General features: G+C 47.2%; 5 protein-coding genes across 6 annotated transcripts; 3 read left to right on the plus strand and 2 right to left on the minus strand.

Annotated features, from left to right (window-relative positions):
• Positions 1–1,280: 1,280 nt before the first annotated feature.
• timm23a (translocase of inner mitochondrial membrane 23 homolog a (yeast)) lies at positions 1,281–4,012 on the plus strand. The gene is made up of 7 exons (XM_084485211.1): positions 1,281–1,695; positions 1,804–1,862; positions 1,973–2,066; positions 2,174–2,258; positions 2,346–2,404; positions 2,688–2,798; positions 2,975–4,012. Exons 1-7 carry the CDS (start codon positions 1,587–1,589, stop codon positions 3,100–3,102), a joined length of 645 nt encoding a protein of 214 aa, XP_084341337.1. The 5' UTR covers positions 1,281–1,586; the 3' UTR covers positions 3,103–4,012.
• Positions 4,013–4,437: 425 nt separating this feature from the next.
• Positions 4,438–7,099, minus strand: LOC311367158 (elastase-1; the record flags this gene model as incomplete). The annotated part of the gene is made up of 6 exons (XM_084485996.1): positions 4,438–4,617; positions 5,098–5,261; positions 5,749–6,029; positions 6,247–6,341; positions 6,669–6,778; positions 6,964–7,099. The coding sequence occupies 6 exons, from the start codon at positions 7,097–7,099 to the stop codon at positions 4,438–4,440; spliced, it is 966 nt and encodes a 321-aa protein (XP_084342122.1).
• A 5,722-nt stretch (positions 7,100–12,821) lies between these two features.
• On the plus strand, positions 12,822–16,796 carry syt15 (synaptotagmin XV; the record flags this gene model as incomplete). The annotated part of the gene is made up of 6 exons (XM_084485595.1): positions 12,822–12,879; positions 13,618–13,913; positions 14,755–14,925; positions 15,304–15,456; positions 15,845–16,016; positions 16,657–16,796. 6 exons carry the CDS (start codon positions 12,822–12,824, stop codon positions 16,794–16,796), a joined length of 990 nt encoding a protein of 329 aa, XP_084341721.1.
• Positions 16,797–17,742: 946 nt separating this feature from the next.
• On the plus strand, positions 17,743–20,641 carry nat9 (N-acetyltransferase 9). Its single transcript, XM_084485446.1, has 6 exons — positions 17,743–17,966; positions 18,222–18,331; positions 18,683–18,823; positions 19,373–19,432; positions 19,568–19,662; positions 20,129–20,641. Exons 1-6 carry the CDS (start codon positions 17,764–17,766, stop codon positions 20,285–20,287), a joined length of 768 nt encoding a protein of 255 aa, XP_084341572.1. The 5' UTR covers positions 17,743–17,763; the 3' UTR covers positions 20,288–20,641.
• A 793-nt stretch (positions 20,642–21,434) lies between these two features.
• Positions 21,435–25,226, minus strand: lrrc59 (leucine rich repeat containing 59). 2 transcript variants are annotated; one of them, XM_084485442.1, is made up of 8 exons: positions 25,061–25,226; positions 24,728–24,840; positions 24,528–24,587; positions 24,256–24,414; positions 23,994–24,098; positions 23,747–23,819; positions 23,167–23,358; positions 21,435–22,609 (listed from the first exon to the last, which is right to left on the minus strand). In XM_084485442.1, the coding sequence occupies exons 2-8, from the start codon at positions 24,824–24,826 to the stop codon at positions 22,329–22,331; spliced, it is 969 nt and encodes a 322-aa protein (XP_084341568.1). In that variant the 5' UTR covers positions 24,827–24,840; positions 25,061–25,226; the 3' UTR covers positions 21,435–22,328. The 2 variants fall into 2 exon arrangements, with proteins under 2 accessions (XP_084341568.1, XP_084341569.1); XM_084485443.1 differs by having other exon boundaries at positions 24,728–24,863.
• Positions 25,227–25,670: the final 444 nt, after the last annotated feature.

A 25,670-nucleotide genomic window follows, 5' to 3' on the forward strand; every position in this document is an offset into this window, starting at 1 on the left:
GTTGAAGAGAAAGAGTAGAAAGAAAAAAACAGAAAATAAATTTCAGAGAGAGCATGGAAGTAAGGGAATCTGATGGGAAAAAGGGCGGAGGCGGAAGAGGAGGCGGAGGAGGTGGAGGAGGATGAAGACGGATTGACATCAGCGCCACTTTAATTCAATTTCCCTTTTCATGACGGGCCTGATGGGTTATGCATGCCAGGGTATACGCAAGTGTAAGTATAAGCATGTGTTTCAATTAAGAACAGAGTAGGGGTCGAATCAGAGAGAGAGAGAGAGAGAGAGAGAGAGAGAGAGAGAGAGAGAGAGAGAGAGAGAGAGAGAGAGAGAGAGAGAGAGAGAGAGAGAGAGAGAGAGAGAGAGAGAGAGACCCAGGGAGACAGACAGGCCGAAATGGTGTGAGAATGAGCAGGGGAGGGAGAGTGAGAGAGGGAGCCAGAGAGAGAGACAGCCAGAGAGAGGACTGAGGCTGAATGGGGCATTGTGGGATGTCAGTGGGCACACTGGGCAGTAACACAGGGGACACTAACTCACTGATCATGGTAGAGACTGTGAAAACACCCACTGGGCAACAATGGCAATCCTCATCGCTCCACTTGGCCCCTGCTGAATAAACACACACAATGGCCGCATCCAAATAAGATGCTGTGTTGTTTGTGAATTCCAACACACTGAATTCCTTCAGTTGCTTCTGTCCTTTTGACCAACCACAGATGGTTGCGATGAGGGCATGTATGCATGTATGCATGTGTGTGTGTGTGTGTGTGTGTGTGTGTGTGTGTGTGTGTGTGTGTGTGTGTGTGTGTGTGTGTGTGTGTGTGTGTGTGTGTGTGTGTGTGTGTGTGTGTGTGTGTGTGTGTGTGGCGGGGGGGGGGGTGGGGGGGTCTCACCTTGTTTACTCACTTGCAGTAGTGGGAGCTTAATATGCTTTAAGAGAAACAGGTGCCATTTATCTAGAACATTTGTTATACATAAACGCATTACAGATAAAAGAAATAAGCACATGTTTCCGATTATGTGAAGTGAGACATAATGAGGACTATCTGAAAGGGTCTTTGCTGCCACCATGTGTATCAAATCAACATCGACCCTTGATTGCCGACGTGAACGTCTGGCTGGTATACGCCAAATTAGCATCTTTATAAATGTAAGCAATTACTTAAATAACCATTGTTAACCAGATGGTTAGTTCGTTTTTACTGTTTATTTTCATTACCGCAATCGAGGTTAAATTGCCTCATTGCCCCATACACGATTTACGTCATTTTCCCTCGGCGTCCTCCACTTCACGGCAGAGCACGTTACCAAATTGGAGGTCATGCGAACTGCTGCATTTAATTTGTCTACAGTAGCCGGACATCATAACCAAATGATTTAAGGGGGAGATATTACTATCGTACTGGTTCCGATATACAAAATTCAGCGAAAGTTCAAGCTGTTATTCAATATCTTTAGTTTATTGCGGTCCTAAATCGGCATATTGTGAAATCGTTAGCCTTTTTTTGCTAACGTGAGCTAAGCTACGGCATCAGGTCTCCTGTTAGATCTCCTGGCGTTTTAGTAGGAAACCCTTCAGATCTTCCCCAGCCATGGACAACAGCAACTCCCAAGGGTCGGGGGGATTCAAAGCCGGTCTGGGGAACCTCTTCGGAGGCGGTGCTCCTGAGTACTCCAACACGGAGCTCGCCGGCGTACCTTGTAAGTAAACAGTGAGCGATTAGCTGTTAGCTAATGCCGAAACTGTTGTGTTTAGTCAACATATTAAAACTGTCCCTGGTTGACATGTGTTTTGTTACATCATTACAGTAACTGGAATGAGTCCGCTGTCCCCCTACCTCAACGTCGACCCTCGTTACCTAGTGCAGGTAATTCATGATCTTGAACATCCTCTAATATCAGAATTCACTAGCTTCTTCTCCACCTGCTTTTTACAAAGCTTTGCTTCATCTATTTTATGTGTTATTATTCATTGAAGGACACGGATGAGTTCATCCTGCCCACAGGCGCAAACAAGACCAGAGGGCGGTTCGAATTGGCCTTCTTCACTATTGGGGGTTGCTGTATTACAGGTGAGAAGGACCCCATACATTTTAATTAAAAGTTGTGCCACCTTCCTTTATTATGAATGGCACTGTATAAAACGACACTGCTAATCAAAACTTCTCTTTACCCGCAGGTGCTGCCTTTGGAACGATAAATGGGGTGAGGACGGGACTGAAGGAGACCAGAGACATGGCCTGGTCCAAACCTCGTAACGTACAGTGAGTTTCTGTTTTCGGCCTCGTAGTGATCCCACTGATCCAAACTGAATGACGTTAACCTATAACAGCCAACCTTGCCGTCCATAGGATTCTTAACATCGTGACCAGGCAGGGTGCATCATGGGCAAACACACTAGGCTCTGTCGGTAAGCTTCACTCTCGGGTCATCTCTCTTTATTCCGTTTATCTCAATGTTTTTTGCAGTCTGTCTGGATTATTTAGTTTTATCGTGAGGTTGCACATAATAAATATAAGCCGTTTGGCATAAATACCGTCACGCAGTGGCAGTGAAAGAAAAGAAACTCCTTTGTGTATATTTCAAGCTGTGCAAATAAGTATAATCGTAGCACTGTCAAACAATGTTTCCTGTCAATGTGCTCTGATGAACACCAATGATTAATCTGTGTGTGTGTGTGGTCCATCCTGCAGCGTTGCTGTACAGTGTGTTTGGCGTTGCCATAGAGAAGGTCCGCGGAGCAGAGGACGACATCAACACCGTGGCAGCTGGGACCCTCACAGGGATGCTCTTCAAGTCAACCAGTAGGTGTTCTGTGTGGGACACGTTTTAATGAAAATGTATCCATTGTTTTGTTACTTGAGTCAGTCGTTTCCATTCATTTTGGCTGTTTAGAGTGTGTTTACTGTGTCCTGGAAGAAACAGACATGCGCTCACATATTGTCTGTTGAATCCCCTGCTTTCCTCCCCCTCCTCCCAGGTGGTCTGAGGGGTGTGGCCCGGGGTGGTCTCGCCGGCCTGGCCTTGTCTGGAGCGTACGCCCTCTACAGCAACTGGGACAACATCACCGGCTCCTCCTCCTCTTCCTCCTCCTCCAGGCTGTACTGAGGATCCCTCAGCCCATCTCGGCTTCATCACTATGTCCCCGATACCTCCCTTCTCCAACATGACCCCCCCCCCCCCCCCCCCCCCGTGCACAGCTGTTCACCACAGGCCTCAGCAAGGAATCAGACTCTGGTCAATGGCGGTGTACTGTACAGGAATGTGTATGGCAGTTTACCGCGGGGCCCTCTGGCCCTTGGGTCCTTCCTAACGCACCGTCCAATTCCCTACTACGGAGCCTTCCGGATACACAGGGTCAAACTGAAAGTGGAGACTTTAATGACTTGATGTGTGTGACTCTGGATTCAGTTTGTCCCATCCCCCACCGGAGTTCGGTCTGTGACCTTCAAAAGGGTGTCAATGTTTCGTCTTGTTAACTAGGGCTGGATGGGGTTTGTAAAAGTGTATATTATTGTATTGTAAAATGGCCAAATATTAATTGGGAGTTGTGTTAGCCTTGAAACACTGACATTAAAATCTGTAATATATTCACATTTATTACATCAGCAGATATAGTTACATATACATAGATATACATCCTATATAGAAATAGGATGATGGAAGCTGGAAAGTGACTTGGTACTGGTACTTGGTATCTGTAGGCAAGTTTAAGTTATTGTGACTAATATTGACCATTCATTATTGGTCAGGAAGAACTATGATCACTTCAACCTTTTGACCTCATCAACTCCATTACTGCGATTATTTCCTGGCTGAAGACCTCTCACCTGATGCCATGTTAATGAACACAAAGTATATTGATTATATAGTACCAACCTATTTATAATCATCTGCAGTACTCTGGTAATGATAAGTGGCAGTTGAAAGATTGAAAATTCTACTGAATGCTGTATTTATATGGCCATTCGCTTGCCATGTAATGAATACAAATAAAGACTACACAAGTTCAACAGGATTTTGACGGGAACAGATTTTATTGTACAAATGTTTTTGATTTGGTTATAAACCATAATGTAGGTGGTGTGTACATCTAAATGGCAGTCTATAAAAGGCAATGGGTCAAGTTTAAGTTGGAATTAAATTGTTTCAATTGGTCTATTTTATGCCGGATTAATACACAATATACCGTATTGTGTACAAGATCAGTGGGCCAAATCGAGAATGTGAATTAATGAACATCAGCATATTTATGTTTAAAGTCAGTAATGAACTAGAGCAGTTCTGAATAATAATAATAATAAACCTAATGCATAACCAGTAGAGTCTACTGGTAATGACGTGGTTAAAAACGTGTGCTCTCAGGGAGAACCGGTCTTCTAGGGTCCGATGTAAGCACAGAACCTGGACCTGGATCTCCCACTGGGGGTGTGCTTGCTCCGCTCAGTGCAGGAAGAAGTCCCTGATGCGGGTGGCCTCGATCCAGGGGATGTAGGCGGCGGTGCGGGTGAACACACTGGGCTTGTTCTCCACCGTGCAGCCGATGGGCCCGAAGCTCACCACCCCATGCACCTCCCAGCGGTCTCGGCCCAGCTGGCACAGCAGCGGGCCCCCGGAGTCGCCCTGGGTGAGGGGAGGACATTGTGTTTTAGCAATTAGAATTAAGTAGATAAGTGATTCCCAACCCGTGGGCGAGGGTCCTGCTAAATATTTACATTAAATTTTATTTTTGTGCTAAAATCCATAATTACTGTAATATTCAGAGGTACATAAGTAACCATGATATGGTTTCTTCTTATAATTGTCTTCTGACCTTATTTTAGGTTTGCTAACACTTGAAAACTCAAGAGATGTGTAAGGGGCCATTGAGTGGAAATAGGTTTGGAAGCCCTGCTCTAGGATTTTAACATGGTCAGGCAGGTGCATTGACCAGCGTGTTCGACTGACTCCCAGCCCCAAGGCACAGGGTTCAATCCCCAATGTCCACGGCCTAAGCCGTACACATCCTTGAGCAAGAGGCCTTAACCCCCTTAGCCACTGCTCAATGACTTGAGAGTGAACAGTAACATCTCTCTCTGGGGCCTGCAGGGTCAACGTGCTTACCTGGCATGCGGCGGGGGGCCCCTCGGTGTCTCTGAAGCCAGCGCAGATCATGGAGTCACGCACACGGTCGCCCCAGAACTTCTTCTGACGGCAGGTCTTGTGGTCGATGATGGGGAGGCGAGCCTGGTTCAGGGACTCGGCCAGAGACACGTTCTCCTTCCCGCCTGAAACGTGCACCAGAGTTCAGGGTTGAAAGGTCTCAGGGGTGGGAGATGCATTTGTGAATCCCTTGAAGATACTCCATAGTATCTATAGGCTTTTTTTTTTTCCTCTCGTTTCAAATTACACGTATTATCCTTCTCTAAATGCATACAAATAGTAGTGCTCAGTAAAAGCCTAATATAAGAAATAATAAGTAAATCCATATCATGGCTTTGTGTTTTGCCTTATCATGCCTTATCACTTATCATGGCTAAGTGTTAGGGTGTGTGCCTACTGGTTTCATCATGCTGCCTCCAGTAGCAAACCAAAATAAAGCAAGTGGACTATTTGTTCTATGAAAATGCCTTTTTGTCCAAATCATTTCCAGAACTTTCAGATGCAGGCAAGTAAAATACATAGTCTTAAATGTATGGACTTAAAAGTGTGATCTTATAGTTGGTACTTTCATCAAAGCCTGTTTTAAACGGCTCGGCCCCCCCGTGCACTCACCCCGCGTGTCGCCCCAGCCCGTGACCCAGCAGTAGTGTCCCGGCTTCAGGCTGGTCTGCTTGCGCGGCAGGCAGGCGTAGCGGATGAAGTTGGACGGCAGGATGTCCGCGCCGGCTTTCACCAGGGCGATGTCGTAGTCCAGCTCGCTGTGCGTGGGGTAGCGGAAGTGCTCGTGGCGGTAGATGCGCTTCACGGGGATCACTCTCTCGGGGATCTCGGAGCGTTTGAGCTGATGCTTCCCCAGGACGATCCGCCAGCTGGCCGCGTCCTCCGCCTTACCCCTGGAAGGTAAACACGTCTCAAATGAAGGACTTGTGAATTGGAATTGGAATGGAACTGATGATTATGTTACCATCTGAGATTAATAAAGTTAATATTTGTTTTAGTCAATGTGCTGCTAAAAGTATGACAGGAATGTATTGGGACTACATTATTATGAATTATATTAATCACAAAAAAGACCCCATCATACACATTTGACCAATTGCTAGGTCTCACTTTTGGAAGCAGTGGGCAGCAGTGAGGATCCAGGTCTTGTGGATGAGGGTTCCTCCACAGACGTGGATGTAGTGCTTACTCCCCCTGGGGCGAACCTACCAGGGATGGAGAGATGGACGGAGTGAGTCAGCATCCTTGGTCACTGTCTTGCTTGTTTACGAGAATGTGATGTGTTCCAGTCTTTATAGAGTGGAGTTTAGAGATTTTATGTTCAAGAGTGTTCTGACTGTAGGGCTACTTTACCCTTAGTGTTTCAGCCATGTGTAGAGCTACTGTACCTGCAGTGTCACTAGCCTCGTGTAGGGATAATAGACCTGTAGTGTTACTAGCCTTGTGTAGGGCTACTGTCCCTGTAGTGTTACTAGCCATGTGTAGGGCTACTGTCCCTGTAGTGTTACTAGCCATGTGTAGGGCTACTGTACCTGCAGCGAGACCTGCCAGGGCCAGGAGTGAGGTTTGGCCTCATTCCCCGACACAATCCTCTCGGCCATGTTGGGTTTGAAGTGGGACATGCCACAGTCATTGGGCCAGTCTAGGAGCACAGAGGACACACACATGCATACATTACCCATCAAAACCCAGACCAAAATAATCCAGTATATCAACAACGCCTTCCAGGTTCACCGGGTGTCAGGGTGTGGCCTGTGTCACGCAGCGGTTGCAGACCAGCAGTAACCCACTAAACGGCGCCTCCCCCGTGCGGCTCCCGGCTCTCACCCAGGTGGAGGATCTTGTGCTGGGGCGTGCGTCCCGGGCTGAGGGCGTAGGAGGCCACGGGCGCCGCCGCCCACCGCAGCAGCAGCAGCAGAACCAGCGGAAGCAGAAGAATAGGAGGGGGTCCTGGAACGGCCATCGTCTCTGGCCGCCGCCCCGCGCCCGAGCCTATTTATACTGCCGGACGTAGACGACGTACATGGCCAGATACACACACACAGCCACTCAACAGCAGGTGGGGGGGCGGACAATGAGTGGCACAGCAACAAAGACCAAACACTGGATTGTTCTCCTGTAACAGAGGGTTTTTTTCTCCCCTACTGCCTCTGAAATAGTGGATGCAGGGGGTCCCATCAGCACTTTCACCTGCAAAAAAACATATGGATCGCCCCATGCCTCACTCCATGGCCCACATGTGTAAACACACACACACACACCCACACACACACATCCACACACACACACACACACACACACACACACACACACACACACATATATACAAACACACATGACAAAGGTGAGGCAGAAGTGTAAACAAATGTATGTAAACACACACACACACACACACACACACCGTTACGCACATGCAGGCCATCATATGACATCAGGTCAAATGATGATGCTGTGACCTCTGACCTCTAAACAAACTTTACATCGACTGAACTCACTTCATCCTGCATGGTCATGACTCAACAGAAAAACAACAACATGGGCGTGACTAGAGATAGTTTTAATAACAATATAATAATAGTCAATATGTTTTACTCATCAACAGCAGAAGGAACACAGATGCGTTTGAAATAAAATAATAAAAGAGATAATAGAAGTCCGAATATAAGTCAGAATAGCATAAATCCACAGGAAGTCTGCTTGTTTATCTCAAACCGGTGAAATATGACAATAACTCCAGTGGAAGCAACCAGTCAGTGAGGGCTTTTGCTACGGTGAAAGAGAATGTGCCTGCTCATCTGAATGGGCCTGAATGGTCCTACCCTCCACAGTGGTTCACCAAGGTTACCCATTAATGAACTTATTGTATGTGTGTTGTCCTGGTGAGGCGCGAGTAAGTCAACTAGAGCAGAGTAAACAAGGCTGAGTCACAAGTTCCCCGTTCTGTTGTTGTTGGTGAGCTCAGTGTAGGGAGCAGAGCTTGGCTCAGTCTGTTGTCGGAAACAGAGGTAATTTGGTCCAGCAATATACAGTATTATTGGTTCATTTCAAAACAAGGGTTGGATTGGATCACGCCCCATCTTCTGTTGCTTTTAGATGGTTTCAAATGTTTTTTCGAAAGGGATCAATGACACCATCTTGTACGTTATTGTTAACGTGCGGCCTTAACCTGAGCCTTAAATACGTTAAATAAGTGTTGATAATAGTATTAAAAGCGTGTCAAATAAAAACAGACTCAGTTTGGGTCTTTGCTGGAGCTCCCGCACCAGGGCTTCACCATGGGCCACTTCAATCCCTTCAGGCTTGTGTGGGGGGAGGACTTGTGTTCCGGTGTACCCTCCTCTTCTCCTTTACCGTTCCCCTTCTCCCTCTTAACTTCAATCTTCTTTTTTCCGCCAACAACCGCTGCCAGTTCCTGCTTTTTGCTTTTGCCTTTCTGCAGCTCGCTCTCGGCCTTAGCCTTTGTCTCGCCCTCAGGATCCACGGCGGGCGGGGCCGGCCGCTGCTCCTTGGACCCCAAAGCCGTGACCCTGGCGGCTCTGGTTTGGCTCAGCGCGGACCCTGCTACTCTGGTGGCTGCCTTTAGCCTCCACTTGTCTCTGGGCGGCGGGGAGCTCTGTCCCTGCTTGTCCTTGTCCACCCGGAGGGTGAGGTGCCTCTCTATGGCCACGTTGAGCTCCTCGGGGTCCAGGGAGCTGCCGTAGACGTCCCAGGTCATCCCCTCCTCGTCCCACTGCACCTGCTTCATGCTGCCGCGTCGGCCCAACTCACCCCGCCCCCGGAGCCTCTCCTCCCCCTGGACCTTCAAGCAGGACCTCCTGCGCTCCGGGGCCCCTGCGGCGGGCGTGAGGGTCTCCCACATCAAGGAGCTGGCCTTGCTCTTCTCCTCCTCCTCCTCCTCCTCCTCCTCCTTCTCCTGCTCCTGGTCCTCTCCGGCGTCTTGGATGAACATGCTGGAGGAGGGCGAGACCAGGTTGGAGGTGGAGCCCACGGGGGAGCGCAGGTTCAGCCGGGAGCCGGGCGGGGAGCCCAGGAAGGAGTGGGAGCCCATGTGGGAGTTGGACGTGTAGGGCGTGTGCTTCCTCAGGCCGGACCAAGAACCAGGAGGGGAAGCCGTCTGCACAGCGGCATCTACCGACCTCACAGGGGACCCGGGCGTCTCCTGCTCCTCTTGGACCTCGTCCCTGCCTTGGTCCTTTCCCCCTTGTGGCCCTGAAGCCGGGGTCTCCAGCCTTGACTGACCACAGCTGCACCTGCAGTGCACACTCAGGCCCGTGTCACTCAGGGAGGACACCAAGGGGGACCGCCATCTGCGAGTGACAGAGTCAGGCGATGAGTATCCCGGTTGCCATAGCAAATTGCCTTGTCTTGGGGACTCTTGTTCCTCTATTTGGGTCAGCAGCAAGTGCTCATCCTCACCACTAACCGCGGAGCGTGTGCTTCCAAACACACTTGCCAGCTCCTCCGAGGCTTGGACAAGGTGCACTCCTAGCTGGGAAGCGGTCCCAGCTCCTACGTCCCTCCCTGGACTGACGGGCCGATTTGAAGGTAAGGTAAGAGAAGGAGAACCACAGTTTGACGGGATGTGCTCGTATTCCATACTGGGGAGTCGGTGGAGTTCAGGGGAGATGGGCGGCGAGGTGGAGGGTGGGATGGGTGGGGTCGCAGGAACCTCAGGCATTGGCGACGCTGGTGTAGGCGAGGACATTGGTTGTACCTGCCTGCACGGAGATCGAGGCAAGGGGGGTCTGGTGGAGGGCGACGCGGAGGGTGTTTCGGGAGAATCAAAGGGGGGAGACGGGCTAGCAGGGTGAGCTAGCTTCGACGAGGGGGCTCCCTGGACCAGACTCTGGGGGCGCCCGTCACCTCCCCTCCAGATGACACTGTCCGGCGTGCTGCAGTCGCTGCGTGTGCTGCAGGTGCTCCATCGCTCGCTGAGGGGCGGGGAGCCGCAGCCAGGCCCCAGCGGGCTCCGCCGTGGGATGGGAAGCGCCTTGTTGGCCGCCGTGGCGTCAGTGAGTTGCCGCGTGCGCAGCTGCTGTAGGCTGCAGGTCTGGTGCTCCATGTGCGTGTTGGTGCTGGAGCTGCGTCGGAGGTCCTGCCTGGTCACCGCCGGGTCCCAGGGGTGGATGGGCTCCGTGGCCATGAGCACGTCCATGGAGCTCTTGGAGAGGGAGAATATGGGGCCGTCCTCTGCGTCCTCATATTCTTTGTCTTCATCAGCCGCCGTCCAGGTTTTTTTGGAGGACGTGGCACGCGTGACGCCTGACTGGACAGCAGACTGCACCGGCTCCGCCATACCGACAGGACTGAAACAAAAGCAGAGGTTATAAACTTTGCACACACACACACACACACACACACACAAGCATGCAAGCGATCAGGATTAGCCTAACGAGATTACAGAGTCCTGATTGTTGGATGATTCACACAAATTGTGTGGATCAGGATTTTAAAAAGCATTTGGGATTTATTTTCCAATTGAGAATGTATGATTGTGAGAGACACGCCACACAAATGCAATACACACGCACGCACACACGCAAACATTCGACCACAGACAGGGGGACGATATAATATTATAGCAATGACAAACCATGCTTAGATCATACACATAGATGTCTGATTTAGCTTGAGTCATCCATTAGCCTTTCTTTCACCTCCCACCGTAACCGACCTGTCAGTATTTGCTTAAAGACCCCGATATCATGTACCTGTCCTGACGCTAACTCAATCTGTTGATGAACACAGAGAAAAAGAATTAACCAATGTAATTCTAAAGCCAAGTGGACACCAGCTAGCATGCACAGCTACATGTCAGGTAGAAGCATGGGCTTACCTTTATTAATCAGAGCCTGACTTCAGTCAGGGCCTCCCTCCTACATGTTAACAGATAGACACACAATTAAAGATGGCTTCCTTCCTTCCTCTCCTCACTTCCAATATGATTTTAGGCAAAATGTCTGTCTTGCCCGTGCTCTGGTTTTAATGTGGTTGACCTTCGTCACCGTCAGTCTTTACTGCTCAGCTGAAGCTGCCCCACCTAATGCGCGTCCTGCTTTGTGACTCCATGTGTGTGTGTGTGTGTGTGTGTGTGTGTGTGTGTGTGTGTGTGTGTGTGTGTGTGTGTGTGTGTGTGTGTGTGTGTGTGTGTGTGTGTGTGTGAGGCCGCTACTCTACAATCAGCTCTTGGGATTAGTCCTCTTTTATCTTATTAGCTGTCCAATCTCTGTAGTGGTGTTTTGTATATATAGTATAAGAGTTATTTGTAGAGCAAGAGACAGTTATATATAGCAACAAAGCTTTTTCATTTTACAGAACACATGGAACAGAAAAGTTTAAACCCATGATCCATCCTTTACATATCTTTGAATAAGGCTTTACAATTGCCCATGTGTGGGCAATAGCAACGGTATTTGATGTTTTAAGAGTGACGGTAAATCAATTTAAAAAAAGATAACATAAGAAAACAAATCAAGCGAAAGGGTTAACAAGGAATCCTAAGGATAAAAAAGCGTGATATCCCGCAGAAGTGGTGGGAACCGGGCCACCTGGAACATAGTTCCCCAGCGCTCCTGAATCTCAGAGCAGAACAGAGAAAAAGTCATGCTTATTCATGAGAAATACAGTTGTCAGAGTCCATTGAGACTAGAGAACACACAAGAGAGAGAGGAGTTACAGCCAACCAGAAGCTACTGAACCTCCTGAATGCCTGAATGAAATTAAGAAGGAAAACTCACCCAAAAAAAACATATTTTTGGTTATCAGTTTGTGTGGGCTGTAGCTGAATAAACTGTCCCCCATGGAAAGTGAGTAGAAATCTTTTTTTTCCTGTGCTTTGTTTTTCCTTTCTCTCTGAACTTCAATGCACATATTAATATTTCCTGTTTCCTTTCTCTCCTTTCAGACCAGGTGGTAGTTCTTGCAGTGGGTCTGCTTATGGGTCTCCTGATAATACTGTGTATTTGTATCTTGGGGTATTGCCTATGGAGGAGAAAGGTGCAAAGTCAATACCAAGAATTGATCTCAACCTTGCCCCTGTTCCCAGTATGCACTGCTCCAGTGCTGCAAGTTTCTCAGGGCTCCTGGCCCAGGTGAGGAAGAAAAGCCCCCTAAGATGTACCTGTCCCTGTAGCTCTTATCATAGGTGTAACTTACACTGGGGACATGTCCCCACCACATTTTGAAATAGTCGATTATGTCCCCATCACTTTTGAAATGTATAATTTGTTTAAAATGTTCTGAAAAAATAGCTTGCACAGAGCCTAACAAATGAGAATACTTTGAGAAAGGTTTATTTGCACAGTCAGCATACAATGCAATTTAAATATAGAAGAAATTCTCCAAAAAGGTAACCCTAACGATGCACACATAACATGTCGAATCTGTAGCCTAGGCTATGACGTTTTGATGCAGCGTTATTCAAAATATATATATATTTTTCCATAATCATCTACTCTGACCTCATACTGATACCCACCACCCCCCACCCCCTAATTAAATTGGCAAAAAATTGCTTATGTTGAAGACCATAAAAAATACACAACACAAAGTGTCTCCCTGGACTTCCGTTCATTCCACGTCTCTTTGCTCAAAGGTACGATGAGATCCCCTTCACTGTCCCTCCACGCTTTGAACCCAGAAGCGCTGGCGCTCTGACGGGCCAGGGGCAGGGCAGGTGCGACGGGATGGGGGTGGACGGCCAGAGGGACATCTTGGCTCATCGTGGATCCCTTTGCGTCCGGAGTAAGTCCGACCCAGGCGTCTGAGTTTAAAAGGTCTCAATGTCCTTGGAATCCTTGCACAAGACAACTAATCCCTTCCTTCTCTTACATTTTCTGTATCTGCGTCCAAAGTCGCTTTTCGATAAAAGCATTGACTTTAAGACTCAGTGATTTCATCAGAGGTGTGTGTATGGTTAGCTATCTGAGAACATACTCACATATACAATCAGTAGATATATCATGTACATATACCTTATACTGACATTCACATACATGTACCTTATACATATACCTTATAGTTATGTACATACACCTCCTACATGTACCTTATACTTACATGCACACACATGTTTTCCTTACATACACATACATGTGCCTTATACCTCTATCATAGACCACATTCTTACCTGTACACCACATTCTAACCTGTAGACTGCATTCTAACCTGTAGACCATATTCTAACCTGTAGCCGCATTCTAACCTGTAGACCGCATTCTAACCTGTAGACTGCATTCTAACCTGTAGACTGCATTCTAACCTGTAGACCGCATTCTAACCTGTAGACTGCGTTCTTACCTGTAGACTGCATTCTAACCTGTAGACCGCATTCTAACCTGTAGACTGCGTTCTAACCTGTAGACTGCGTTCTAACCTGTAGACCGCATTCTAACCTGTAGACCGCATTCTAACCTGTAGACCGCATTCTTACCTCTGGACCGTATCCATACTGGTGTGTATCTGATCCTGGGGTCTCCTCAGGCTGGTACCCCATGGGAACCCTGCTGGAGGGCCTGTACCCTGGCCCCGCCCCGGACCAGGTGGTGGCCCCGCCCCCCGGCCCCGCCCCCCGCCTCTGCTTCGCCGTGGAGTACCGGCGGTCCAGCGAGCAGCTCACGGTGTCCCTGCTGCGCCTCGGCGACCTCCCGCCCTGTTTCCACGGCAACGTGACCCTGGTGGAGCTGCAGCTGCTGCCCGACGACCGACGCGGGCCCCGGCAGGCCAGGGCCCGCGGCCCGGGGCCCGACCCCGAGCTCGCCGAGTGTTTCGTCTTCCAGGTAAACTGGAGTTTGACAGCGTGGTGTTTTCACTGGCCTCGTGCCGTCCGTGATGACAGCCTGAGTCTGCAGAAAACTCACTTGCTTCATCAGGGTTAGACACACATACACACATGAACACATACACACGTACACACATGAACACATACACACGTACACACATGAACACATACACACGTACACACATGAACACATACACACGTACACACATGAACACATACACACGTACACACATAAACACATACACACATGAACACATACACACGTACACACATACACACATACACACATACACACATGAACACGTACACACATAAACACACATAAGCACACATAAACACATACACACATACACACATACACACATACACACATACACACATAAACACACAAAAACACACATACACACATATACACACATACACACATAAACACATACACACATAAACACACAAAAACACACATACACACATATACACACATACACACATACACACATACACACATACACACATACACACATACACACATAAACACACAAAAACACACATACACACATACACACATACACACATAAACACACAAAAACACACATACACACATACACACATACACACATAAACACATACACACATGAACACATAAACACATAAACACACATACACACAAAAACACGCATAAACAAACATACACACATAAACACACATTTGTTGTAATAAGTTGTCACAAGTATTCCACAATATGTGTCTCTCTCTCTCTATCTCTCTCTCTCTCTCTCTCTCTCTCTCTCTCTCTCTCTCTCTCCCTCTCCCTCAATCGCTCCCCCATCCGCTCCCTATAGGTGTCTGCAGCGTGTGTGTCTGAGAGCACGCTCAGTGTGTGTGTGCTGAGCGTGGAGCCCCAGCAGCGGAAGCGTCGCGTGGTGGGCCGGGCGCTGTGCCCCCTGGAGGGCCAGCTGGGGGGGGCCGGCCGGGTGCTCTGGAGAGACCTGGAGACGGACACCCACACACAGGTACGTACAGGACCCCCCGTCCATGGTGCACCAACCCGCCCAACGCTGTTCATAGAACGCTAACCTGTAGGCATCAGTGAGCAAGAGCCCAACTCCCCCAGCTGCTCCTCAATGGCTTGATTCTGGAAAAAAATAATAATAATTTAAAGGAGAGGTGGTACAAATTTTGGAGCGCTGTGTTTAAGCTGTGGTGCTTATTATGTTTGTCAATCCCCCCCCCCCCCCCCCTGCAGAAGGGCATGAGCAATCGACCCACGAGTCTGTTGCATTCATAGCTGTTCATATCGGAAGTTATTCAACTTTTATGTCTCGCACTTTAACTTTTATGTCCCGCCCCCCCCCCCGTCCTCCCGTCCTGTCCTCTGTGTGTGTCATCAGTGTTCAGAGCTGGGAGAGGTGCAGGTCTCTATGGACTACAGCCCCTCTCTCCAGCGGCTCACCCTGGGGGTGCTGAGGGCCCGCGGCCTGCAGCTGCTCAGTGACACAGGTGAGGAGCCGCTGGAGGGGCCCCTTCTGTCACAGTGCGGTGCGGTGGGAAACTGGAACGTCCTTTGGGGTTGACAGCGAGGTGGAAGGGGGAGCTAGTGATGACGTGGAACTAGAGGGAACCATTTCACACACACACACACACACACACACACACACACACACACACACATATGGACACATGCACACTCACACACGCATGCACACGCAGGCATAAACACACAAACACAGTTTCCTTGCTTCCTTGGGCTTCTATTTTTAGCTCTTTAGCTGATGATATAGGGACATCTTAAAACCAAGATTGTTTGTATGTGTGTTTGTGGGTGTGTTTCTGTGTGTGTGTGTGTGTGTGTGTGCGTGTGCGTGTGCGTGTGTGTGTGTGTGTGTGTGTGTGTGTGTGTGTGTGTACGATCCCCCAGGGGTGTTTTCCCAGGTGAGCCTGCAGAGACACACCCAGGTGGTGAAGACCAAGAAGAGCTCCTTGGTGAGGTGTGGTGGGGCCGACCCTCACCTCAACCACAGGATGACCTTCAAACTGAGACCCCGGCACCTGGACGAGGTCTGTGTGAGGCTGGAGCTGAAGCAGCCTCACCCCATGAGTCCAGGTAGAGCCGTACCACCAGGGCAGGGTGCAGGTGCAGGGAAAAGGCTGGCACACACCAGAGAGGGATAGAGGTAGAAACATGGACGTGAACCAACATGGACACCAGAACCATGTGAATGGCCGGTCCCCCTGTGCCCTATAGTATATATATACTATAGTAAATAGTGCACTATTTAGGGAATCACCATTTTGTTTTGCAGTAGTCGACTACTTAATGTCGATACGATAGTACACCGTAAAATAACTTTGCATCCGACTTATTTACACCTAATATCCCATGACGCAAAGCGGTTTTCATTGTCATCCGAATCAACCGCCACACACAGGTTAGTTACGCAGATTAGCTGTCAACACATGTCATGCTGATAGATTTCCGCTGATAGATTTATTGCGAGTGTTGACTAATAGTATTCGTAGTCCCACTGTAGGACCCTTTCATTTACTGACAGTCAACAGTCTCATTTCAGCGATGTGCTTTTAACCTTGTCTAAATCCTTCTCACAGTGGGAAATTCCAGGCAAAGAAACATTAAAAAAAAAAAAACCCAGCAAGCATGATCACTAGTCCCCATCCAGGATTTTGTGAGGAGGCCATTCTGCTCGTTATTCATCCCAGCTATGTGTCCATGTCTCCCCCCCCAGAGCGTGCCGCCGTGCTGGGGGTGGTCGTGTTGGGACCCTTCATGTACGCCAGAGGCCCCCAGCTGCAGCACTGGATGGACATGGTGAACCCCACACAGGAGCCCGTCAAACAATGGCACAGCCTGGGCCGAGGCCTTTGACACCCAGACAAACAGACACAGACAAACACACACACACACACACACGCTGCACGCACTCGCTGACTGGCTGTCTGTCTGGCTTTCTGTCTGTGTGTCTGTCTGTCAGAGAGACACTCACAGACATACATACATATTGCTGTTTGTAAGAAATTCAATTATTATGTTAATTGGTTTATTATGTTGTTTAGAAGATGAAAATTAAAGCCCTGCATATACTGTATAATATGTCCTTTTATCTCATGAAGGTGGATAGTGTATTAAAAAGTGTTTGGGTCACCGTTGACTGTATCTTATGTAAGACAGAAGGCCCCAGAATTGGTTTAGTCAGTAAGATACTGACTAAGTTTGCCAATAGGAAGAAGTAAGCCTCTTTCAACTAAGAACAGTTTGCCAACGACTCGTATTTACCTCATCTGTCTGTAACTCAGGCCTGCGCCACCCTGCTGTGATCCTGATTTACAGATTAATCCAGCACATGGTGACTAGAGATCAGCTTGTATTTATTTAACAGCCTCAGAAAAGAGTTTGGTGGTTGGGAGAGTTGAGAAGACAAGAAAGCAGTGAGGACCACCCCACCACAACCAAATAATAACAAAAATAAATTTGGCTCAGTTTTTCATAACATCGTGGGATGAAAATAAAAGGAGAAGTAGCCCTACAATGATATGAGGACAGGCATCTAACATGTTATAATGAAAGGGGCCATGGAACAATGTGGAAAAGACAAAGTAGTTGGTTGATATTAATATGAAGTATTAAAATAATTATAATATAATATTATAATATTAATATGAAGTAATAGATCAAATCATTTACAACGACGTTTTGACTTACTTATTACTCTTTAATCATATAATCATTTATTTTATTTGAAGGATATTTTCATTCACAATCACGGTCAGGTCATTCCTGGAGGGCTCAGAAGGTGGCGCTAATGAATGTAAACCCGTTATTCCCCATTACACACATGCAAGAAAAGAAGAGTCGCCTAGTAACAAATAAGGAAGTGTTGGATATATCATCAATAAAACAAACATTTAAACACATTTTTTATAACGTTGATAAGAATTCCCAGCACGCGGGATTCAACATAATGAGGATAAATGAAAACACTTTGCTTGAAGGAGACAAAGTCGTGTTGGTGCCTTACAATGCCAATCATGTGCCCAGGTAATAACCTATTCAGTGTATCTGTTATTTTGTCACGCTTATTTAATAAGTCATAAAATCATAAAATATAGACTGCTGGCTGACAGTGGACCAAGTGTCAGTGTGGTACCATTCATCGGGAGGTTTAAACAACACTAGCCTCCTCCATGAAGCCTCAGTCACTACTTGCATGTGTTTTTGTGTTATGATCTCAGGCTAAATACAATGTCTTTTTCATTTTTATAACTTCTCTTTCCCGTCCATAATCTGCGTTAGGTATCACGAGTGGATGAAGTCCCCTGAGCTGCAGCAGCTGACGGCGTCGGAGCCCCTCTCCCTGGAGCAGGAGTACGAGATGCAGCGGAGCTGGAGGGAGGACAACGACAGTATGCTGCATCATGGCTCTCCTGTACACTTGGATAATGCAGAACCGACATATTGAACCGATAACCATAAAAAAAAAAGAACATTTAAATTAAGAATTAAGATTCAATTAATTGAAATGATAGATGTGATCATCAAGTTTGGCTTTTGGTAACAACCACCAAACCTTTGGAATATGAATGCACATTAATGATCGACCCACATCCAATCACTACATCATTAAACCACCATTTGTAATCTCCCCGCTGTGGTATTTCTGCTGTTTCCTCCTTAATATGTTCCTCCTTTCTTTTGCCTCGTTGTTTCTTTTCTTGTTGCCACGCATTAAGCATCAGTCTGTGCTCTGCTTCCAGAGTGCACCTTCATCATCCTGGACAAGCATCTGTGGTCAGACCCCGCGGCCCAGGAAGAGCAGTGCATGGTGGGAGATGTGAACATGTTCCTGACCGACCCCAGTGACCTCTCCCTGGCCGAGCTGGAGATCATGATCGCTGGTGACACACCCGTTATCTTATACCGTGTTCAAATATATACTGTACATGCGTTATTCATGCATACTGTTTCATTTCATTTTGTTTATGTATCTAGGTTATACATTTTTTTGGTCTATTTTTAAATACCTTTTCTTGAATTGATCTGTATATGGTGTACTCTATACGTATAACTCTATGGAGTAATGTATATGTAGTACTCTATAAGTTGTTCCCTATAGATACTCTATACATACATACTAATCGACAGGTAGTACTCTACAGGTACTACTCTATAAATTGTAATCTATAGCTAGTACTCTACAGGTACTACTCTATGAATAGTAATCTATAGCTAGTACTCTACAGGTACTACTCTATGAATAGTAATCTATAGCTAGTACTCTACAGGTACTACTCTATGAATAGTAATCTATAGCTAGTACTCTACAGGTACTACTCTATAAATTGTAATCTACAGCTAGTACTCTACAGGTACTACTCTATAAATAGTAATCTACAGGTAGTTCTCTATATTGAGGTTTTCTCTGCACATTGCTTTGTCCTGAACAGAGCCCAGCTACCGGGGGAAGGGTCTTGGAAAGGAGGTCACATGCATGATGCTGTGCTATGGTGAGCAGAGCCAATCAAAGCCAACCAATATGGTCATATATGCCTAAAGCAATATATCATCAGTCTTATTCAGATGCTAAGTGATCAGGTGTTGCCACCACCTGGCCCTCCAGTTAAACCATGTCCTGTCCAAAGGAATGTCCAAGCTGGGGATCCAGAAGTTTGAGGCCAAGATTGGCCTGGACAACACGGTTAGCATCGCCATGTTCAAGAAGCTCCACTTCCAAGAGGCAAGTGCACGTAGTACGCACGCACGCACGCACAAACCCAAACACACGGTCCCTCACACGCACACACATGCTCGCTCACTCACTCACACAAACGGCTCCCATTGTAGAAATGATTACTGGCCTCTTGAATCCGAGGGTCAAGTTATACTTCTGCGTAGAAGATACCTACATGGGTGGGCCAGCATGCGAGCCTTTACGTCCGTGACTCCGTGTGTGCAGATGACCACAACGTTGATTCAGTGAGACGGAATCGACAAAAAGATAAACGTGTATGCGTGCGAAACCGCCACTGTCTCAACTTGTTTGTCATCACCAAACCAGAAAACAAGGCCGGAACGACCACAACGGTAGAGGGGCTGGTAAGCCACGGCGATGGCCTCTGTGGGCGGCACCACGGACATAAGAGACCTGTGACCCTGCAGAGGTATCACTCCGCCTCAACCCTGTGCCTCTGGTCTCCCTGCAGCTGTCTGTGTGCAAGGTGTTCCGGGAGGTGACCCTGGGGATGAACGTGGACCCGTCCGTCCGGACCAAGCTCCTGGGTGACATGGCGTACATGAAGGAAAGACAATACCAGCGCCGTTCATCCCAGCCCACCGGAGCGGGTGTCATGACAACAACCTAACAAAGCTGCCATCGCTGCTTGTGGACTTCTAGTGTGTGTGTGTGTGTGTGTGTGTGTGAGGCAAGTCCCTCGAGACAAGTTGGGGAGCCCCCAGCGGAAAAGACCTCTCTGGACTACAATTCCCATAAGCTCTAGGAAAACAGGGCTGAGAACGCTCTTGGTGTTTGTGGCAATGCATGAACACACATGCAGATGTGTGACAGTCTTTGTAGAGATAGCAGAATAATATTGTGTATTGTGTCATTTGTGGCATGATTGGGGTCAAAGATCCAAAAAATGCATTTCATTTCAAAGAGAAACCAAGAAAGCCTATCAAATCAGGCAAGTATACAAGACACCACTGTAACTACAGCAACCAAAACAAGCCATCCTGTATTGATCTTTTTCAAGACGGTGGCATAAATAAATGTCTGTCATACAGACTATTATATCCATGGTTGTAAACATGTGTAACACTTATTTAACAACCATCAACTCCCAGATGATTTGCATGATTGCGTTTACGTCTAATCATATCATAAGAGAGAGAGCGAGAGCGAGAGAGAGAGAGAGAGAGAGAGAGAATCATTAGCTCGGGAGGTGGAGGGGGTTGACTTGTAACCGGAAGGCTGCTACTTCGATCCCCTGCTCTCCCCAATTGAGTGTCTTGGTGTCCCTGAACAAGACACAGACCTAACCATGACTGCTCCCAATGAGCTGGCTGTCGCCTTGCACGTTTGACGCCGCCTTCGGGGTTTGAATGTGGGTATGAATGGTTGTAAGTCGCTTTGGATAAAAGCCCTAAAAAAATGCCCTAAACGTAAATCACAGTGGTCAAAACGCTCCTCACCAATGCCGTCATCACCTTCAGTTACTATATATAGCAGAAACTAAATATAGACCGTGGACATCTGCAATGGAACCCAGAACCTTGCGTGCAACGGCGTCAAGTCTACAGAGTCCCTAGCCACAGCCTTGGAATCCTTATCGTATGGCAGGCCATCATGAAGTCAGTCTTTTGGACGGGAATCATGACGGTGAAGGAATCTGGGCTCATGTTCCACATTGGCATCATCATGATGATCATGAGCTGTCTTTCAACTTTTGCGCCAAACTGATGACCTTAGGATGTAATTTTGAGACATGACTTTCAGACTTTTCTGCAGCGTAGAACCTTTTAATAATAATGATGAAGTATTTGGTCAAAGCTCTACAAAATAATTCCAAAACACTGCCTCTGGCATCATTTCAGGTGAAGCGGCACAATTTGCATTTCAGTGATCAGTAGTGACCTCGGATCTCCCATCTCCACAGATAGACGATGTGATCACATGTAGCATGAGCAACATTTGTTCTAACAAATCATGACAGATCAAAGAGACCAAAAATTTCACTTTTAAATTCTAATTATTGCACATCGTCTTTAAATGAATGCCCGGATATCCCATCAAAATGGTATACACTGGTGATACCTTAGATAATTAATGTTAAGAAAAAAACGAGGTTGTCTATTTTTAGCATACGTTCCTTATATTCAGCATTGGACAGTAACCTAAAGGAAAATCATGACTGGCTGTAGATTTAAGAAGTCTAAACAGCACAGAGAGCAACCTAACATAAATGAATACCTTGAGTCCCTCAAATCAACGCATTGGGTATGCCTTGTGTCTGAGTGTTAGCTGGCATTCTGTAAGCATAAGGCATGGTGCAGAGAAATGTTAAAGACAATGTTAAAAATAAAAAAAGATAGGCAGTACAAACGGGAGCCAACAGCAACAACAATTCCATAGGAATTTTAGAGGCCCTTTGCTTTTGTTTTTTACATTTGTCCTTTGCCCTGCTTTCTACCGATCCAGATTTAGTTTCACACCCTCATGCAGGATGGATGGGGTGCAGGAGGGGGGACGTGGGCTCCCATCTTACAGAGATTCACAATTTCCGCAGTTAAGTTTAGTCAACAAAGCAATAAAAAAGTAAATTATCCCACATTTCCAGACACACACACACACACACACATGACAGCGGGAACCCACGGTGATGAGCGCCTGAACCAGACCTCGGTTCAGTTCTTAGACGCCTGGCTGGACTCCAGGAGCTCCTTGGCCATGGCGGACCAGTCCTTCAGCAGCTGTCTGAGCAGCACGTCCTGCCGCCGGGCCCAGACCAGCCCCTGCTCCAGGGCAGTGGTGACCGGCACACACGCCGCCTCCCTGCGCAGGTCCGTCAGCTGGCAGGCCGCCGCCGCGCCGGCCAATCCCAGCAGCAGCAGGAGGAGGAGCTTAAACAGCAGGCCAATCAGAGAGCGCCGCGGTTTCGGGGCGGATTCAGCGGCAGCTTTTTTATCTGGAGGGGACACACGGTTGTGTTAGTCTTAAAGGGTAAGTGTCCCCTGTTTCAGCAGAGGAACTTCTGCGAGCCGTCGTCTGTTTTAGAAAAAACTGACACAAGGGGTTCCATAGCAGCAAGGGAAAGGGGCATTCTTTGCTCGAAGTGGCAGACTTCTTTTACTCTAGAGAAATTTCCCCATTGAGTAACTTTCTACATTTGAAAAATAACAACACAAATGTTCACCCTCAATTCGTGAAACCAGAACAGTTATCAACTGAAAAAAGGGATTTAACAAGAAGGGAGTTCGTTTGAACATACTACAAGTTTATGTGAGGTTTTAAATGTGGGGAATCAATATATTGCAACAAATGTCACTAGGACTGGTGAGGGCAAAGTATCAAATAAATATTTACATTTGTACACTACTTGGACAAATGTGCCTTATTGTATTAATACATTACCATCCGATTTCTATCCTCTAAATCCTCCCTACTTGCGTATTCAAAGCAATCCTCCAAAACAGATCTATTCCTCATCCATGCGAGGTCTGCTCACCAGACCGGGGAACCCACCTGCTGCCAGCCCGTTCCTCTTCTTCTTCTCCTCCTTCTTCTTCCTCTGGTGTTCCTGGGCGGCTGTGGCGTCCAGCTGGGCCTGGTACTCCATCCTCCTCCGCTCCTTCTCCTCCGCCTTCTCCTGCTTCCGAACCTCGCGCTCCTTTGCCTCACGCTCCCTCTTCTTGGCCTCCTTCTTCTTCTCTTGTTCTGAATGGGGGGGGGAGGAGGAGGGTGAGGATGTAGGAAGACAGTGGCATGAGCAGTCGCAAAAGGTATTGTCTTGAACAATGGGTGAACAAGAACAAGGATTTTTATACTTTAGCTCATAGCCATAAGTCATACGTAAGCCTCGCCACAATCCTTAACAATTGTCCACTTCTGATTTACAATTAAAAGATCAATTGATTGAGTGCGTATGAACAGGAATAACATCTAATCTAAATGTCATCCTACAATCAGAACTGCACACTGTGCTTATCCACAGAGCTTTGCGTCTGCTTACACAGTAACCGGATGCAAATGGAATACGGAGCAACGTGGCCATAAGGCTTCGTTCCAGGCGACAAGATCAGACCTTGGGTGTTGGAAGACTCACCTCTCTCCTTCAGGAAGCGTTTCTCTCTGGCTTTGTCCACCTCTTCCTGGACTTCTTTCATGTGCTGTAGAACCTACGGGTAAGACAAAAACACAAGCAAATAATACATTCAGACAGACATCTCATCAACAGTGGCACAATCGACATGATGGACAGCGAGCGACACACACACACACCATACAGATACACCCATGAGGACTGCGCTCTTGTCGCCTGGGTTCTCCCGCTCTCCCCCTCACTGACTCACCTTGGAGGCACACTGTTTGCACTGCTTCTCATCCAGACAGTCCCCCGCCGCCTTGGCCAGCTCTGTCTCCAGGGGGTTGTCTTTCAGGTCCAGCCACTTGAGGTTCTGGAGAGACAGGATAAAGGTTGATTTAAAACCCTGAGTTATGGGTCATCGCACCAGAGGCCTGAAACACCACAGCCATGGTGCTCTGAAGAGGAGCGTGCTGGTGCTTAAATAATCAGGAAGAGCTAAAGGAAGGGGTGCGGTGTCTGTGACTGACCCGTAGCTGAGAGAAGCTGACAGGGAGGCCTGTTAGCTTGTTGTTGTACAGGTCCAGGTGCTGGAGGTTCACGAGGGAACCCAGGTCATCGGGGAGAGAGGCCAGCTGGTTCTTACTCAGGTCTACCCTGACCAGGTGAGTCAATTTACAGAAGTCTGGCTGCATGAGGCAAAACAAAATACACAGATTCAGTTTGGCCCATTTAGTGTCCCGTTTCATTTTCAAAATGCTAATATGATAGCTTCAAAGTGGGTGTCGGTTGCAGGACTTACAGGAAGTGATGTGATGTTATTGCAAGACAAGTCCAAAACCGTCGCTTTTCGGAGCGCAGCCTACGGGAAAGAGGATAGGAAAAGAAAACGTGAGGCCTATTGTCAGCACAGTGCTATGGATAACAGACGGGGGACCTGCAGATAACTCACTACGTTGAGCTAACGAGAAAATATAACACAAAATCAAGCAATCAACTTACGAGTTCTTTGACTGGAACCTCGGACAGGTTGCAGAGACTGAGGTCCATTTCATTTCCATTGATCTTATCCTTCAGGTTCAGCACTTTGCCTCTACTCATCGTGGTACCTGTGGCTGTAACGTTAGGGGAGAAAATACTAACGCATGTCATCATCTTGAAAAAGAACATGGCCCATAAACCCAGCGTAGTAAGAGGTATCACGATCCCAGTCCATTTGATTTGATTTGTATGACTGTTAGACGAGCAGTTCATTTATTAGTATACTACAAAGTGAGCAATTGCCTTTTGACAGCACTAACTGTTATCCATGATACAAAGTAGGGTTTAGCTTACCTGTTAAATCTTCTGTGGTATAATGATGTACTATGAAGACCAAATAAAGGACAGAACGTCTGAATAAATCGGAGAATGTGAAATAAAGCTTAGTGCCAATTTATTTAGTTGGTACAATACAGGGACTGAGGAATCCTTGAATGAAAATCCACGTCACAGATTGAGATGAGGCTGCAGCTGTCAGAGAAGAAGAACAACTTCATGAACACAGAGGACCACAGCGCCACCTGCAGCATCGGAGAAGGATGGAGGTAATGCCATTCTCTGGTAATACTGAACAGTTCCACATGTGGTAAGGATTTTGACGCATACTATTATATGCTACTTATTATATCTACATTCTGTGCTTTATGTTACGTAACGTGTTACGTTTATGTAACTGTACGATTTGGGAGTTGTAAAGATAGAGAGTATATTTGAGAAGAGGAAAGCAAGATTTTGCAAGATTCTTTAAATCTCACCTACAGCAGCAAATATGATTAAATGTATCCATTTCATGTAGTTAAAATTGAAAGACACACATACAAACACACACACACACACACATTTTAACAGATAAGGATAGGAGAGAGAATATATACCACCAACACTTGAAATAACAGAAATTAAT

This window comes from Micromesistius poutassou (assembly GCF_964030765.1).
Source record: "Micromesistius poutassou genome assembly, chromosome: 21".
In the NCBI taxonomy this organism is placed as follows: domain Eukaryota; kingdom Metazoa; phylum Chordata; class Actinopteri; order Gadiformes; family Gadidae; genus Micromesistius; species Micromesistius poutassou.